Source organism: Pantherophis guttatus, chromosome 1 (genome assembly GCF_059756535.1).
Source record: "Pantherophis guttatus breed Tessera chromosome 1, ASM5975653v1, whole genome shotgun sequence".
In the NCBI taxonomy this organism is placed as follows: domain Eukaryota; kingdom Metazoa; phylum Chordata; class Lepidosauria; order Squamata; family Colubridae; genus Pantherophis; species Pantherophis guttatus.
Window position 1 is genome coordinate 256,682,092 of NC_142063.1, and position 16,535 is coordinate 256,698,626.

At 37.1% G+C, this 16,535-nt stretch overlaps 1 protein-coding gene across 3 annotated transcripts in view; it reads right to left on the reverse strand.

Moving 5' to 3' along the window:
- MED23 (mediator complex subunit 23) overlaps positions 1-16,535 on the reverse strand; it is a 49,467-nt gene that overhangs the window by 18,794 nt on the left and 14,138 nt on the right. For all 3 annotated transcript variants that reach the window (XM_060692241.2, XM_060692240.2, XM_060692242.2), the window contains 6 exons: positions 7,517-7,717; positions 6,456-6,599; positions 4,889-5,034; positions 3,648-3,893; positions 2,676-2,818; positions 798-972 (listed from right to left, as the gene is read on the reverse strand). In XM_060692241.2, the coding sequence (XP_060548224.1) occupies positions 798-972; positions 2,676-2,818; positions 3,648-3,893; positions 4,889-5,034; positions 6,456-6,599; positions 7,517-7,717 (1,055 nt within the window). The remainder of the gene's footprint in view (positions 1-797; positions 973-2,675; positions 2,819-3,647; positions 3,894-4,888; positions 5,035-6,455; positions 6,600-7,516; positions 7,718-16,535) is intronic.

Sequence of the window (16,535 nt, forward strand, 5' to 3'; positions counted from 1 at the left end):
ATAGTAAAGTTGTGGCTTAATTAAACCACAATTGTACTGTTCATAGGTAACTCAGTTATTATTTCAATGTAAGTACTATATTGAATTCAAAAGAATGCTTAAAATCATTAATTGCTAAAACTCAAAATGAGATCGTGAATCTTTTCCTATAATGTAACGCATAGCCTTTTGAATTGATCATCAATATCGGTTGGTGTTGTTTAAATGAGCTTATTATGGTTTGTCGTGTGGACCATGTTTCAACTACCCACATCCTTTTTAAGTACTCAATTTTGCACAAATCTCAATAAAATAAAGAAGCATGGGAGGTGGAGAAGAAATTCAAACTCCATCACTCTCAAGTTTGTTCTGATTTGTAAAACTGTAGAAAAAATGGCAGAAGTGAAAAGGGGAATCAGCCTAGAATCCTTACATAGCCACAAGAGAACTAAGCCCAACCCCTCTTGAATATTGTTCACCGTCATTTAACTCTAAGCAAGTGCTGACCATTACCCAAGCTGACTTCCAGTTATGCAATACAACTACCTTCCTCACTTTCCTGCTGAATCCTTTATGTTTCCTAAATCTGAAGGAAAGGGAAGGTAGATCCATTTCATAGGCAGTGGGCAACCGGCACACTCACATCCAAGACTATATGCTATCAACCATTTCCCCCCAGAAACTCCCATTTCGTACAAATTAACAGGACTGTTATAACTTAAATGCATGGATTTTGTTCCATTTTATTTTTCTATAATTTTCTGACAAGCGTACTGTCTCTACAGCAAAAATGATGATTTGCTAAAAAATACTGTTACCACAAATGAAGCTGGTTTTGATTGGTCTGTGGAAAAGCAGCTAGAGAATGAAGATTACTAAGTAGCTGGACTCTGTAATGAGGCTGGATGTGGTGCATGCGATAGCTGAACATCTCCAACAGGGTATGCAAGATTCCCCAAGCATGAGACTTAAAAACTGTAGGCAGCAGTTGACCTGAGAAGAAAATAAATCCTGCCAATTATTTTCTAGTGAAAAATTAAGAAAATGTCAGCTTTCTTGGGAGCAAAAATCCACCCAGATTCTTACATTTACAAACAACTCTCAACACAATAGTCTTTCCAGTAAAATACTACCGCTATATAGAAATATAAAAATCTTAACAGAGGACCAGAAAAGGAGGCCCATTTTTACAGGCATATTATTACTATACAAATAAGAATATCACAGTGTTTATTAAATCACCACTCCATTACACACAAGCTTAGAAGAACCTATTTAAAGGGCAGATCTTTAGTAAAAAGCTAAAGGTTCATACAATCTGAAGAAAAACCAGAGAATATATCAATTCCTTGTAGTGTAGCTTCAGATATCAATCTAACACCAAAAAAATTGGTTGGGTTCACACACTGCACTGTAACAAAATGTATTCTGTTTAACTGTAATTTAAAGACTGACTCAATTACAGGGGTGATGCGTGTACAATTGGGACAGGGGTGTCAAACTGGCGGCTTGCGGGCCGGATGTGTCACGTGTAGGCCACGCCCACCGAGCCCAGCAAAGGGAAAAAATGTCACGAAACTACGGGATGGCAACTTGACGCCACGGGTTTGACACTCGTGCATTAGGAGAATTGAAAAAAAAGTTAAGGATACATCATCATGGAGAAAATCTATGTAGTCACTAGGAACTGAAAATGACTTGATGGCACAATGAATTTAGCAGGTGAGATGAATATTGTGAATTGTATATGATATAGTTAATGAGGTATGGATTCAGTTTATTGTGATTTATTTCACAGATCATTCTTCTGAAATAATAGCCTATTATGTATGAATAAAGCGGATCGCAAATTAACCTTGGGCCAATCATTCTCACTCTAAACTGTTTAGCAAGATTATTTTCAGTTTTCAAGGTTTTAAATATTTTATCTGAAATTTCTGAGAGGCAGAAATTAAAAAAAACATGATTAGAATATACATTATAATCTAAATATTGTCTCTGGCAGACTTAGATTTTGAAGGGATAAATTTCAATTTCACCAAAGTATATTTATATGAGAAAATAAGTATAGCTTCTTCTATCAATTTTAGCTAATATGGCAAATGGTTGGATTGTGGAGGCTGTAATCAATCAATTTCTGGAAGGTTACAAATTAATTGACATCAACTAATGTGAGAACAGGCAAACTTTTCTCCTGAGAGACTGAGTCTCGTCCCGGGAGACTCAGACATAAATCTGAGATAGTCAGATCAGACATAATACCCCATATTCTTTAGATTATTGCATAGAGTTAAGGAATGGTTTCTTTGATACTATAATATGCAAAGAAGCAATTAGGTGAAACAATTCTTCCAGGATCCTGTTATTGTAACCTTGCAATTAAGGTAATGTTAATATTCATCTTCTTGTCTGGACTAGCTTGAGGGATTGACATCAACCTTGAAATCTGAAAATACATCTCTTCCTCACCCCCTTGCCTTTTTTAGTCTAAGAAACTAGAGAGGTTTACTATGCTCCCATTCCTTCTGCAGACTAAGCTGTCTCTTATCTGACTGTTGTGGCTCCTCCTCCTTCTGTCTCTCAAGGACATCCTACAGACCATTACAACTGCTGATGATTCTAAGCAATTCGGTTTGGAATTTATATCATTAAAAATTAGCAGTCCAAAAGAATATTAATCAATGAAGTTTTCTTACTGATAAAACCTTTGATGCCCAAGGATTCTATTTCCATGTAAACCAGCAGACGACTGTATGTTTCCACAAGAGCTGGAGCTAAGGCCAAGCTAGACTTTGCATGGGCCAGTTTTATTACCCTGGTGGCTATGCTATGAATAAGGCTGGAAAAAAGAAGAAGAAGGTATTATTTTCCATAACAAATTCTAAAAATTAGGACTTTAGGATTCAGGAAAAGGAGTCAGGTTTGTGTAACACAACACTGAAGGTATACATCACTTTCTTAATATTCCAATGACTGCTCAGCCATGATTGGCAACCCCACTGTAATTCAGCATGTCACAATACAGAGAATCCACCAATTTTGATTGGTACTAACCAGAATTCAAAATCATAGTTATTTGTTGAGTTTCAAACTGTAGTTAAGGCCTAGTCAATCATGGCTAACATTTTCTGGACTGAGTGCCCAAAGTGCGCACCTGCAAATGCGTGCATCCCTGAACTCCCGAAATGCAATACACACGTGGCCTCATGTATGCACCCCACCCTGTGCACGCACACACGCATGGCCACTGCGCACATGAACATGCGGACCCCCGCACGTGCCCTGCCCCTGCACATGCATGGCAGACACCTGAAGACCAGCTGGCTGGTGGGAGGCACACACAGACGTGGGGGAGCTGAACTGGGGCAACGGCTCACGTGCTCACAAAGAGGGTGCTGAGTGATACCTCTGGCACGCGTGCCATAGGTTTGCCATCACAGGCCTAGATGCTTAACCACAAAGAAGCCATCAGAATCATAAAGCAGCTGGCAAGGCCAGGGTTAAGGAGAGTCCACATTCATGCTAACTACCCACTCCAGTTGAAGAGACTCACGGAGAGCCTATGGCCTTTATAAGGTATTTCAATTTAATATTTGAAAAAATAAACACCCAGAGTGCTTTGACATGTCAGGCAAATGCATCTACTGTTGTTACTGATTATATTTTACCTCATTTTGGCATGAACTGTGAGGGAGTCCAAGAGGTTCATTGGCAGTGGTGTGACTGAGCCCGAGGCCATGCAGTTGGTTCCTGGGAGAGGTATTCTCATGTTGCCATTCCCATAAATAGTTTCCACCAGAACACCCATGGGTAATGTAAAGCATTCTGAATTAGTGGAATAAGCATTGCATAGCAAAGCGATCTTGTAGTCATTCATGTGAAGACTTTTATTCCTCAGACTCTGTTGCAAGAACCTGGACACGCAAAGATGAATGAGAGAAATTTGTACAAAAGATCTGACATACGCTAGTCATCAAAAATATATATGTGATAATTGTATGTCAAGAGTCATGGGAACATCAACTTTTTCTGCAGTATAAGACAGACACTACTTGGAGTGAATCATAGTTAAATTAGTGCAACACCTACTCAAGTCACCTCTTCTTACCACATGGCCTAATCCTACGTAGTTGCTCTTTAGGCAAATAGAGGAACAACTCATAAATCTCAGGTAGCCCAATTAGAACAACTCTAAATTGAGTTGCCAAAATTTTCCAATGTTTCTGCCTTGCCAATAAGTAAAATGGGCATATCAAACTTTTGCTAGGCTGAATACATCTATTTTACCTTTTTTTTAAGATTAAAAAAAATGAAACTAAAACCTTGACAAAACCGAACAAATAGGTCAGAAAAGTCGCCCTTACCAAATAAAATGATTTGTTTGTAATAATAATCACAGAAAAAAATAATAATTCACCTGTAGTATTGCAAATAATTAATTTATAATATACCTTATACTTAAGGCTTCAAAAGCCCTTTAAAATAAGCCCATCTTTATCATAAAACACAGAACAGCTACTAGGAAATTAGATAAGCTTCATTCCTGAATTTCCTTTAAACTGCATCTCAAGGATGGTTATTTCCTTCCTTCTTTTGTTTAGTAGGAATTGCTCTATTTTATTGGTCTTTTAACTCTCAAGACTGTTTTGTCATCCTGAAATTTTACTGCAATGCTGGTTTCAAATGCTATCAGATGATAATGTCTCCCCCCCCCCAAATTCAGGATTTATGTTTCCTGTTTTTAAGCATGCATTTTTGATGCTCTGTAATTACAGGATTTGGTGTACATTTAATGTAAAAGTTAAAATATATACTTCTTTTGGGTGGGTATCACTGTTCATCCTCTTTTCAGAGATTCCAGGATGATCATTATTGAAAAGGATGGTCATTATTTACAAAACATAATTACTCGTGATGGAGCTTGAGAGAATGAGGAATTGGAATCTGTAGTTTAGAATTATCACTATGAGCCTTTCTGTTCAGATGTATCCAGATACAGGTCATTGCAAAAGCATGGGTTGACTGTGGTTTGTTGATATCAGGCACAGGAATGCACTAAGGGAAAAAGGAACATGTTAAATTATATTCCATAATTATTCAGCAAATAGATATGACAAAACAAAATTTAGAAACAGAGTAACTATATTTTCAGAAACTTACCTTATGTATCTGTTGACGTAACTATTTCTTAAAATATGTTACCAATTCAATCTGCTAATACTCACCTTTGTGTTTTCTCTCTTTTTTTCAACTTGACCGTGCAATCAGGGTTGCTTAATTTTGCCAAATGTCAGATTGTCTACTTTATCTCTGAGCGTCTTCTTCCAATCTAGCTTTTACTCTTTGGAACAGATCTCTGAACTATGTTGTTAGCCTTACTAGGTAGTCAGACAAGAAACACACCCAGAAATATGAACTCTATCTTGTAAATTTCATTAACCAGTGGGAGATCTTGAAAAGCATACTATTCCTTCATTCCCTGCATGGGGCAACACTCTAACAGTTGCCATAATGGACATTTTTGGGTATGAACTTGGCTATCACATCTGAAGTCGTAAATCATTTTTAAAAACAGTCTCATATAATGTGTCAACTTGCAAAGCTTTCAAGTTGCCATGAGCAGGAGAGAGGGAGAACTGAAGTGAATTCCATACATTCTTTCTGACCGCAATCAGGATGGTGTTAGGTTTCACAGCCAGCCAAAGTGGTTAATTGGAAAATGTGATTTATGACATGGCCAGGGAGGAGGGTAGAGACAGGGTCATAGGGGAACGTAAATCTACGTAGGATCAGTCCTAACTGCATCCGAGTATTGCCGGAATGGTGCTCCTAATAAATGAATATATTTCCTCTGAAGTTTGGGTCATGGCTCATGAATTAATTAGGGCATCTTTCGGAAACTTGACATAATGCCCATTACAAATGTCCATCTTTGAAAGAGTTTGTCATGTCAATATTATATATAATTATATATAAATTCTTTAGAGTTGTAAAAAGGATATTATACAAAACAAATATCACAGTAATATCTTTAGTGGGGTTAGCAAAGATGCATAGCTGGGAAAAGCCAATAGAGAAACCGAATTATCTACAACTAAGCCTGGATTTATAAACTTTCCCAGACTATAAACTTGTATTTTCAATACAATGTTATCCTATCCAACACAACTTTTAAATACAGATACAGAAAGCTTTACAGGAAGATACAGAGTTGTACCTTCTGCCTACAGGGGACAGTGGCATCCAAGTCTCAAATGAACTGAGTATGATGTTATATGGATGTTACCTACAATGAAGTTTTAAATTTAAAACTCAAGAGAGGAGATTTTAGACCAACAGTGCCCAATGTCCAGGAAGATTCAGACTCCCCTTTGCCAAATAATTCCCTGTGAGAAAAGGATTGGTTTTATCTCTTGGATATCAGTTAAAAGTGAACCATAAGTAATAATAGTAAAATATTTTAAATGGTGACTCACTTCCTTCTCAGGATAGAGGAGGTCAAAGAGCTTCATTACAGGAAGAAAGTCGCCTAATGCATTTTTCTGAATGCTTCCCGAGATGAACTGTAATAATACCCACATCAAATGGTCTCGGCCTTTGATCAGGCCGCGTCCTGCCAACTGTAAGACAGACAAACAAATTTCATGAATACCAAATACACACTCCTAAGTAAGCTCTCACAAGATTCTAAAAATGATACATTTAGACACCTACAAAAATGCTTTTCCCCACAAGTTATTTGCCAACACTGAGGTAACACCAACTGTTCTGATTCTAGGCAACCAATTTTGTTGTATATATTGATGTACAATGACAATACTACTACTATACTCAATATTAAAAACTGTGTGGGGAGTGGGATCAACATTTTATACGCAGGCAAAAGCATCAACAGTTCTCAAAGGTATCTGCTTCCTGTAAAAACCCCACCTAATTTCAAAAATCAGATATATTACGAGAGAGACATCTATCAGAGTAGGATCTCTAGGGCTGTGCAAAGTGCACACATATGCAGAGACAGTCAAGAACAGCTTCTGAAACAGGCCTGAAAAATAAAGTGGCTTGAAATATGTTTTCCATATGTTTTCTGTGCTTTGGGCAGCTTTTTCTCACAGGCTTTCGATAACCCTGGTGCTTGTCTATCAAAACAAGAAGGGTAACTTTCTGAAAAACAGTACCATGTCATAAGAGGAAAGTGAAGCAGTTTTTGTGTTCCACATAATTAAGTCAGAATAACAGATAGTTTCTGTTATTAGGTAATATACCAAACACTTCCTGTGTATTTTTTCATTACTGGCCAGTTCTGTCCTGCTATGAATACCTGATGTTAATCTTTACTGTTAAAACAACCGTTGTTGGGATACTGTTTTGCCAATGCTTACATGTAATGTCACATGCAGGAGATATCTAGGTACTCACTTACCAAACTAACTGGTGCCAAAACTGAAGGGTCAGTGAGATACAATAATGTGTGTATGTGAGAGAGTTTTTAAAAGCTTGAGAAACACTCATCTATTTGATCTTACTGAAAACCTACCTTCTGATGCAGAGACAGGACCATGTGAGGGAAGCTTGCGAACTGAAAAAGTACAAAGAAGATAAGCTGACTGGAGAGATGCTGCCATAGCAACTGGCTGGTTCCACCATCATCAAATTTCTCCTCCGTCTCTGAGCGCTCCATGGCATATACCACCAAATCGACCAACTGGTCCTCCAGCACAGGACATCGTTGTTTGTGCTGCAAAGTAGAAATCAGATACAACATTCCAAAAACTAGCATTTGTCATTTTCACGCTTTACTTTAGTAAATTGGGAAGCATGACATAAAACATTTACAAGGTAAGCCAATGCATTAAAACTGTCTGATGTTACAGGTCACTTTAAATCATATTCTGTTTATTATGCCAATTTACCAAGCCACTTCTCTATGGAATTGACTGGAAAGACTGTTCTTGAGAATATAGTTCCATGATGCATTTTTGAGTAACAAATCTAGAAATATGATATTTTGGAACAATGCTGTAATTGATTTGTTTTGACTCACCTATTCCTAATAATTGAAAAACTCAAGTAATATAAGTAAAAACAAACTTCCATTTACCATACAGATCATGCTTTTCTATTCCTTCTTTTTCACCCTGTGCACTTTTTATTTTATTTATAATTAATTAAGCATGATTTGAAGTTAATTTACAAAAACTGGGAGGGATATCAAACATATATCCTCTTCCTTATTCAGACTTAATTTGCCACAAGCCAGTAATTTAAATAGAATGGGTTAGAGCACAGGTGTCAAACTCAAGGCCTGCGGGCTGGATCCAGCCTGTGGGGTGCTTAGATCTGGCCCACGAGGTCACCCTGAAAACAGTGAAGGACCGGACCATAGTGCCTCTGCCAGCAAAATCAGAGCTCGGAAGGACTCTGGGACCACCCCAGCCACTCCCATCCCAGCCCGAGGTCATACACAATCCTGATGCGGCCCGCAATGAAATTGAATTTGACACCTCGGGTTAGAGGAAAAAAAGACAAGGTGCTTATACCTACATATTAGTATGTATGTGGTTTGATGTTACCCATAGACAAATTGATTCTATGCATGGATCCTGCTAAGCCAGATGCAGGAGATAAATGAAAGAGCAGGAATAAGCCTTAGTAATCTCAATGTTGCACTTTGAACTCCTTCAGTAATGCCATAAATAATCTGGAAGCCTTTGCTTTTATTTAACTGGAGCTATCACATTGCCCAAATAATTGTGGTTCGCATAATTAGTTTTAAAATATCCAAAAGTGATTTGAGAAATCGGTTGCTGAAAGCAGCCATTGCTCCAGTTTAAAACAGTACTAGATCTGTTTTACCGGTGGGTACCAGCAAACCGGTGGAGAAGTTCTGAACTTTTCTCAGCTGTATAGAGGACATAAAAAGGAGAGAATGAGCCTCAGGCTTCTTGCTGCTCATTTCCTCTTCATAAAACTCCACATGGCTTGGCATGTAAATGTAGTCACTGCACTCATTCAATTCTGCTTTCTAACTCTTCATGTTACTCCCAAACAGCCTTATTGGGTTTGGGAAGAGACTTGAGCATTATGTAAGAAGCATTCCACTGAAATGTCCAGCGGTGGAACAATGCCTCTTGCAGCCTTGCCTTGTATTGTTCTATCTATCTATCTATCTATCTATCTATCTATCTATCTATCTATCTATCATCTATTTATCATTCATCTACCTACCTACCTAACCTACCTACCTAGGGTATTGCAAAATCCCCATTCCCTCCCCACTCCTGGGGGGAGGATATTGCAAAATCTCCATTCCCACCCCACTCTCGGGCCAGCCAGAGGTGGTACTTGCCGGTTCTCCAAACTGCTCAAAATTTCCACTACTGGTTCTCCAGAGCCTGTCAGAACCTGCTGGATTTCACCCCTGCTACCTACCTACCTACACACCCACCCTCCCATTTGAATATTGGCCTGCTCCTTGACTATCGTCTATACCTAACGCTTTGCATTTTAACAATACTTCTCTGTATTTTGAACTCTGAATTGGGTTTTGATTATCCCTCTTATAATTTACAGTTTTGTAATCATCTCCATGTCTACATGACACATGGCAATCTAGATTAAACTTTGTACTTGGACATTCCAGACTGGAACTTTATAAGATACAGTAAGACTGTAATTTTTATAAGTAAGTAATTGTGTGGATTCAGGTTCTCTCTGACATTGCTATAAAACTAACTCGATCCATTTCTGAGATATATTTTTTAAAAACCCTCAAAGAATATTGGTTTTACATTATGGACCTGTAACATAACACAGCTTTAGCATGAAGAAAAATATATTATTTTAAAGAGACAATACAGAAAAGATACGGAGCTGTTTGGAATCTAATCGTGAAAATGCTGCGTCCCTTTCTAGAGGCAAAAAAAAGAAGGGGGGATTTGGGGGTTGTTTTCTTTTTTGAAAAAAATTTGCCACGGTATCCAAATATGATTTAAGTCAATACATTTTAGCCCTCCTTTTCATGAATTTTCCTTTGACTAACAGATAGCCTACAATACACCTCTGAATTAAAAATGAAAAAGAAAAAAGAAAAACCTTGTGAAAAGAGATACTTATTCTAGCCTAAATCAGAGGGGGTCACTTTTTGCCATGAAAAAGGGATTATGCTTTCCAATTAACCATACAATATGAGAATGGCAAAATTTTGGACACAATCGGAGAACAGCACTCTCTCTTCCACATGCTCTTTGCCAGCTCAAAACTGCCCCAAGTTACAATTCTAGCTGAGCTTTCTTGAAACATGCTTAAAAACAGAAGAATTCTAATAAAAAAAAAAAAAAAGAGAAAGCATTAGTTGCTTCTGACTCTCTTTCAAAATCACAATGCCATCATCACAACTCAACCACATTACAATTTTTACAAAGGGCAATATCAACACCAGTTGAGAATACTTTTTTTTCCCAAATGCAGCTAATTATGAAGCAGAGCAGAATGCAACAGACAATACTACAAACTATTCAATGATTCAGCATGCAAAAACTACTGTGTTCAGGGCTTGAAATTCACTATAATTTGATATGGAGAAATACAGCATTGTGGGTGGTAATTATCAAGACAGGATATATCATTAAAGTAAAATTCATGATTTTTTAAAAAATTTTATTTTGGAAAAAAAAAATAGAAAAGCCAATTCTTGGCTTCCACCATACTCTTAACTTGACCAGGAAATGGAAGCCACAAAGCAGCAGATATATCAGTTGTTCTCAGTAGTTCTATGGGAAAAAGAAGTTTAACAAAAAAAATCCTATTGGGGTCTTAGCTTTTGCTGAGTTTTGCTCTTGTCAACTATGTATTTACTCTCAGTGCTTTGACACAAGGGAAGATCGAAGTCAAACTGTTAAGAGGACAACATCTGATTCTCACCCTGACAGAAGTACAGGCAAGATTTCATGTTTTTCAACTTCAACCTCATGTTTTCTTCCAAAAGTCAGTAGTACTTGTCAGTGTATTTCTTTCTGTACTGAAGGTGCCAAACTATGAAGTGAACCAGTTTGATTTTCAGGACATATCCATGCTATTTTCTTGGCAATTGCATGGAAGTGGCCTGCCCTTGCCTTCTTCTGGAAGTTTCTCAAGTTCTAAGTCCACCATACAGCCCTGGTATTTCCCATTACTCTCCCTTCCTAGTATTATACCAGGCCCAACTTTTAGTTTCCAAACCCAGGTAAGCTACGTGTTGCTACATGCTGAAGTTTTGGACTATATGCTTCTATGGTTACAGGATTAACATGACTTTCTTATGTAGAAACCAGCCACTACAGTAAAATAGCTCAACTCTTTTAAGAGAAACTTCCCTTTCTTAGGTAGCAGTTGAATACATGAAAATGATACCTCACTCTCTGATTTCAACTGTCACTGGAAGAGCCAGCATTTTTCAGTATATAGTTCTGAAAAAATGTAACTATATAAAACTACTTGACAATTAAGCTATTTGTAAACATTAAAATTCAAGAGCCCCACTCTCATGTACAAGGTACAGAATATGGACTCTCATTCCTGTAGTTTGAATCTCTTTCTTTTGAAAGATGCATAAATCATTTTTTCATTATTCTTTCACATTTTACATGAAAACTGGCTCAGTGGGGACAAGCATCAATATATGGAGGAACCTTAGTGGATATATTAGTTCTAAGAACACTCTGAACTGCACCAACCTGTGGACATAGCAGGGTGGATTTGATTTAAATCAAGTCGATTTAAATCATGATTTAAATCACTAGTAAAAAGGCTTGATTTAAATCATAATTTTTAAAGAGCAACTGTCATCTCTGTCCCACAGCAGCTCCTCCTCTGACCTGCTGTTGATTCACCGACAGTCCCATTCACTTTAATGGGACAGTTGGTGATGCGACAACAAGATGAGGAATGTGGCGGGCAGCAGGTGAGTGGATGCCCACTAACAGGCGCTGCCATGATGGATCTGAAATGACAGGTGCTCTTTAAATGTAAGAACATATTCTTGCTGGTAGTTATAATCTCTAATTGTATTATTTGCAAACAAAGTGAAGGTTTTCTACTTAGCTTGCAGAGCTTTGATTTATTGAATGAGTTTGCCAAAAATGTAAATATTGCAGAATATACAGCCTCATACGACATAACTAAGCTCCATTTCATGCTGAATAAACTAAATTATTATCTTATATATCTTAAGTAGAAAACTATCTTTAGATAGATTTTTCCTCCAAAAGCATTTTATTAAGATAAAGTTGATAAAAATTAAAAAAAACTGATTTAAATAAAAAATCTGATATTTTTTTTAAATAAATTTTTATCCACTCTGGGACATAGAGATCATGCACCTCTTCAGCTGATTTGTAAAATTCATTTTACTTAAAATCAATATCAGCAGGTAATTTTAAGAAATCCTCTGTAATGATAGCAAGTTAACTTTCTTAAAAGAATAACAAAAATAAGGTTTGATATATGAAACTCAATAAAGAACAATTCAAAGCCCAGTTTCTATTGATTTTAGATTTTTTTTAAAAAAAAATACTTTTAGTAACCACTGTAAAAAATAATCAATAAAAATGAAATTGCCAGTTTTAATTTGAACTGACCACAAAGAAATGGTCTTTTGAAAACAATGCACATATGCCTGTGCCCCTTAGAGAAGAGTGCGAGTTATTGTGTTCCTTATACATTTTACCTATACAACAAATTTCAGTAGTGGTAGATACAGAACAACTATGCAATAAAGACTCTTTGGACTACCCTGTAGAGAAATACTTAAGAGGCCTATGCTGGGGCCATTAGCAGATCTAATTTTTAATGTGCAGATTAACAGAAAGACTGAGCACAGGTCTAAATGGGTGTTCCTGTACTGGTCAGCATAGCCAAAATATTCCTTAATCCGGCTATTACTTCTAGACCTGCAAGTCCACTAACCAAAATGTTCATAATCTCTTTCTCTTAGACAAGGGTGATAATTTCATTGATTGACTCAAGTTCCAAGTTCTCAGATTCTTGTTGCACTTTTCCAGCACCATTTATAGGTTTAGATCTGAATAGTTTTCATATTCCATTTTGAACATTGTAAACTACAAATCTGCATGTAATACAAAATGTTTAATTCAATTCAAAAGGCCAATTCAATACTTAATGCATAACCTTTGGGCTGAAGCCAGAGACTGAACTGCAGCAAACACTAAATCTTAGGACCAATTAAATAATTTAATACCTTAAAAAGATTTTGTAAAAAAAAAAAAACTAAACATGGTAAAAATTTTGCTTGAAGAAATAGGGACTGAAAAGAAGATAAATCTTAAACTAACCCTTAATAAGGGGTGATGTTAGTAAGACTGATGATACAATCCTTTTATCTATAAATCATGACTGCAGAAAGGAAAGCGTTGTTATGAAAAATGAACTATCCACGTACTCTTCTTTTCATGAGTCTAGATTCTGAATGCTCAAATATCTGAGAAATTTCACAAGCATCTATATAGGCTTTGTTTTAATTCTTGTATTTTAATTTATTTAGGCTAATATTTGCATTGGTTTTTTTAAATATTGCTCTGGACACCCTGGGAAAAAGGACAGTATACAAATGATGATGATCACAATAATTATAATTGAAATGGAATAAGATCTGGGGCTATTGTTTGGACTAGAAATATACAGAAACAACTTTGAAGCAAAAACAAACAAACAAACAAACAAACCAGAGGAAAATTTTCAAACAGGGTGTTCTTTAAGAGTCAATGTTCCATCTTCTTAAGAGAGGTGTTATGAACATAATTGTCCTATTCAGCCACTTTGGTGATCTAATTACAGAAACAAATATTAGAGAAGTCCTTTGAGATTTTCTAATCCCAAAGGGATTATTCTTGGAAATAAAAAATAAAATAAAAGGACAGAATTATTATTGGAATGCATGCCAGAAATAGAATGCCAGAAAAAAATATTCTTTGCCTCGGGATAATTATATGAAACAAATAACCAACAATCCTTTTGCAATAATGTTTACACTGCTCCTCTTACCCACAGAATCTGTTTCCAATTAAATCAAGGAAGACAGAATACATGGGTGGGCCATACCACATTTAACTTTGTATCACTGGATCTTTATCTGCAGGGGAAAACCACACTTGTCACATGGAGTGGTATGAGCAGGCAGGCTCCTATTTTTGTGTATTTCAACAACGATCTGTTAACAATGTGCAATATCAAATGAATGCAATTCTGGTGCATTTCTAAGTCTAAAGAGATTTCAATATATCCCGGTTTCCCAGCAGGTTGTCTCTCAACCACTGGTTTGCACAATTTGAATATTAGCCAGCTGATGGAATTTTCAGCATCGTCTCTGTATTCCCATCAAGAAATGTCACACACGATCCTTCCATGCTTTCCACTGACAAATGAACAAGAAATTCACAGACTGTTGTTATTATGGCAGCACACCTACAACTCAGAGTTTGTCAGCATTTCCATCAAAAAAGAACCATTAATTCCGGGTTTTGTTGCTTGACGATAACTGTTTGTTCTCAGAAAATTGAGATTAAATGACGAGGTTCAGTGTTTCATAAGTCACCACGCATTAGGCAATAACTTTTAAATTTCATTTCTCAAACTAGTATCATGGAATTTTGAAGTGTTTAACTCACAAAATCTTCATTCTTAATTCAAAAGCGTTTGTTTACTGTAAAGTTGAAAGAAGAACTCAGGGAGGCAATAGAGAGGGGTCTATAAACATTGCAGAAAGGAATTATCTTGTTTAAACGTTTGGAGCTCTATGTTTTTCAATACAGAGCTTGTTTCTCTTTCAAGGAAGAAAGTGGTGTCTCTTGAAGCACTTAATCTGGTTTGAATGAATGAAGGGGAGGGAAATACTGATTTAACTTCATATATAGAAAACTCAGAATCTTTATGGTAATGTTTGTTTCTGATCATATCAGAAAAAGAAGCTCTTTAACAGAGATAAAGTTAAAATTCAAGAATACAGCTTAAGAAAAGCTAACAAAGTTAGTTCCAAAAATGCTTTTCGAAAATCAACTGGAGTTTCTTGGATGAGAAGTGAAACGTCTTCAAGAGGGGGAAAAAAAAAAAAAACCACCAAGAAAGTCCAGTTACTTTTTGAAAAGCACCTTTGGGACAACCATGATCTGGATGATTAAGAAGCTCCATAGACATCGAACAAAATAGACACACATGTTAAAAGTAGTATGAGTAACTCTACTCTGGGAACTCCTGTAGATCAATGACTATTTTATGTAACGAGTTTGTCTGTTATGCATATATGCTTTATGGGGTGCAAATCTCCTAAAAAGCATATAGAATAATAGCATTTACAGTCAGGTCCAGAAATATTGGGACATCGACACAATTCTAACATCTTTGGCTCTATACACCACCACAATGGAGTTGGAATGAAACAAACACAATGTGTGTTAACTGCACTGTCAGCTTTAATTTGAGGGTATGTACATCCAACTCAGGTGAACGGTGTAGGACTTACAGCAGTTTGTATATATGTATATGTGCCTCCCACTTGTTAAGGGACCAAAAGTAATGGGACAATTGGCTTCTCAGCTGTTCCATGGCCAGGTGTGTGATATTCCCTCATTACCCCAATTACAATGTGCAGATAAGAGGCCCAGAGTTCATTTCAGGTGTGCTATTTGCATTTGGAATCTGTTGCTGTCAACTCTCAAGATGAGATCCAAAGAGCTGTCACTATCAGTGAAGCAAGCCATCATTAGGCTGAAGAAACAAAACAAACCCATCAGAGAGATAGGAAGAACATTAGGCATGGCCAAAACAACTGTTTGAAACATTCTCAAAAAGAAGGAATGCACCGGTGAGCTCAGCAACAGCAAAAGACCTGGGAGACCAAGGAAAACAAGTGTGGTGGATGACCGAAGAATTCTTTTCCTGGTGAAGAAAACACCCTTCACAACAGTTGGCCAGATCAAGAACACTCTCCAGGAGGTAGGTGTATGTGTGTCAAAGTCAACAATCAAGAGAAGACTTCACCAGAGTGAATACAGAGGGTTCACCATAAGATGTAAACCATTGGTGAGCCTCAAAAACAGGAAGGCCAGATTAGAGTTTGCCAAACAACATCTAACAAAGCCTTCACAGTTCTGGAACAAGATCCTATGGACAGATGAGACCAAGATCAACTTGTACCAGAGTGATGGGAAGAGAAGAGTATGAAGAAGGAAAGGAATTGCTCATGATCCTAAGCATACCACCTCATCAGTGAAGCATGGTGGTGGTAGTGTCAATACGTGGGCATGTATGGCTGCCAATGGAACTGGTTCTCTTGTATTTATTGAGGATGTGACTGCTGACAAAAGCAGCAGGATGAATTCTGAAGTGTTTCAGGCAATATTATCTGCTCACATTCAGCCAAATGCTGCAGAACTCATTGGACGGCGCTTCACAGTGCAGATGGACAATGACCCAAAGCATACTGCAAAAGCAACCAAAGAGTTTTTGAAGGGACAGAAGTGGAATGTTATGCAATGGCCAAGTCAATCACCTGACCTGAATCC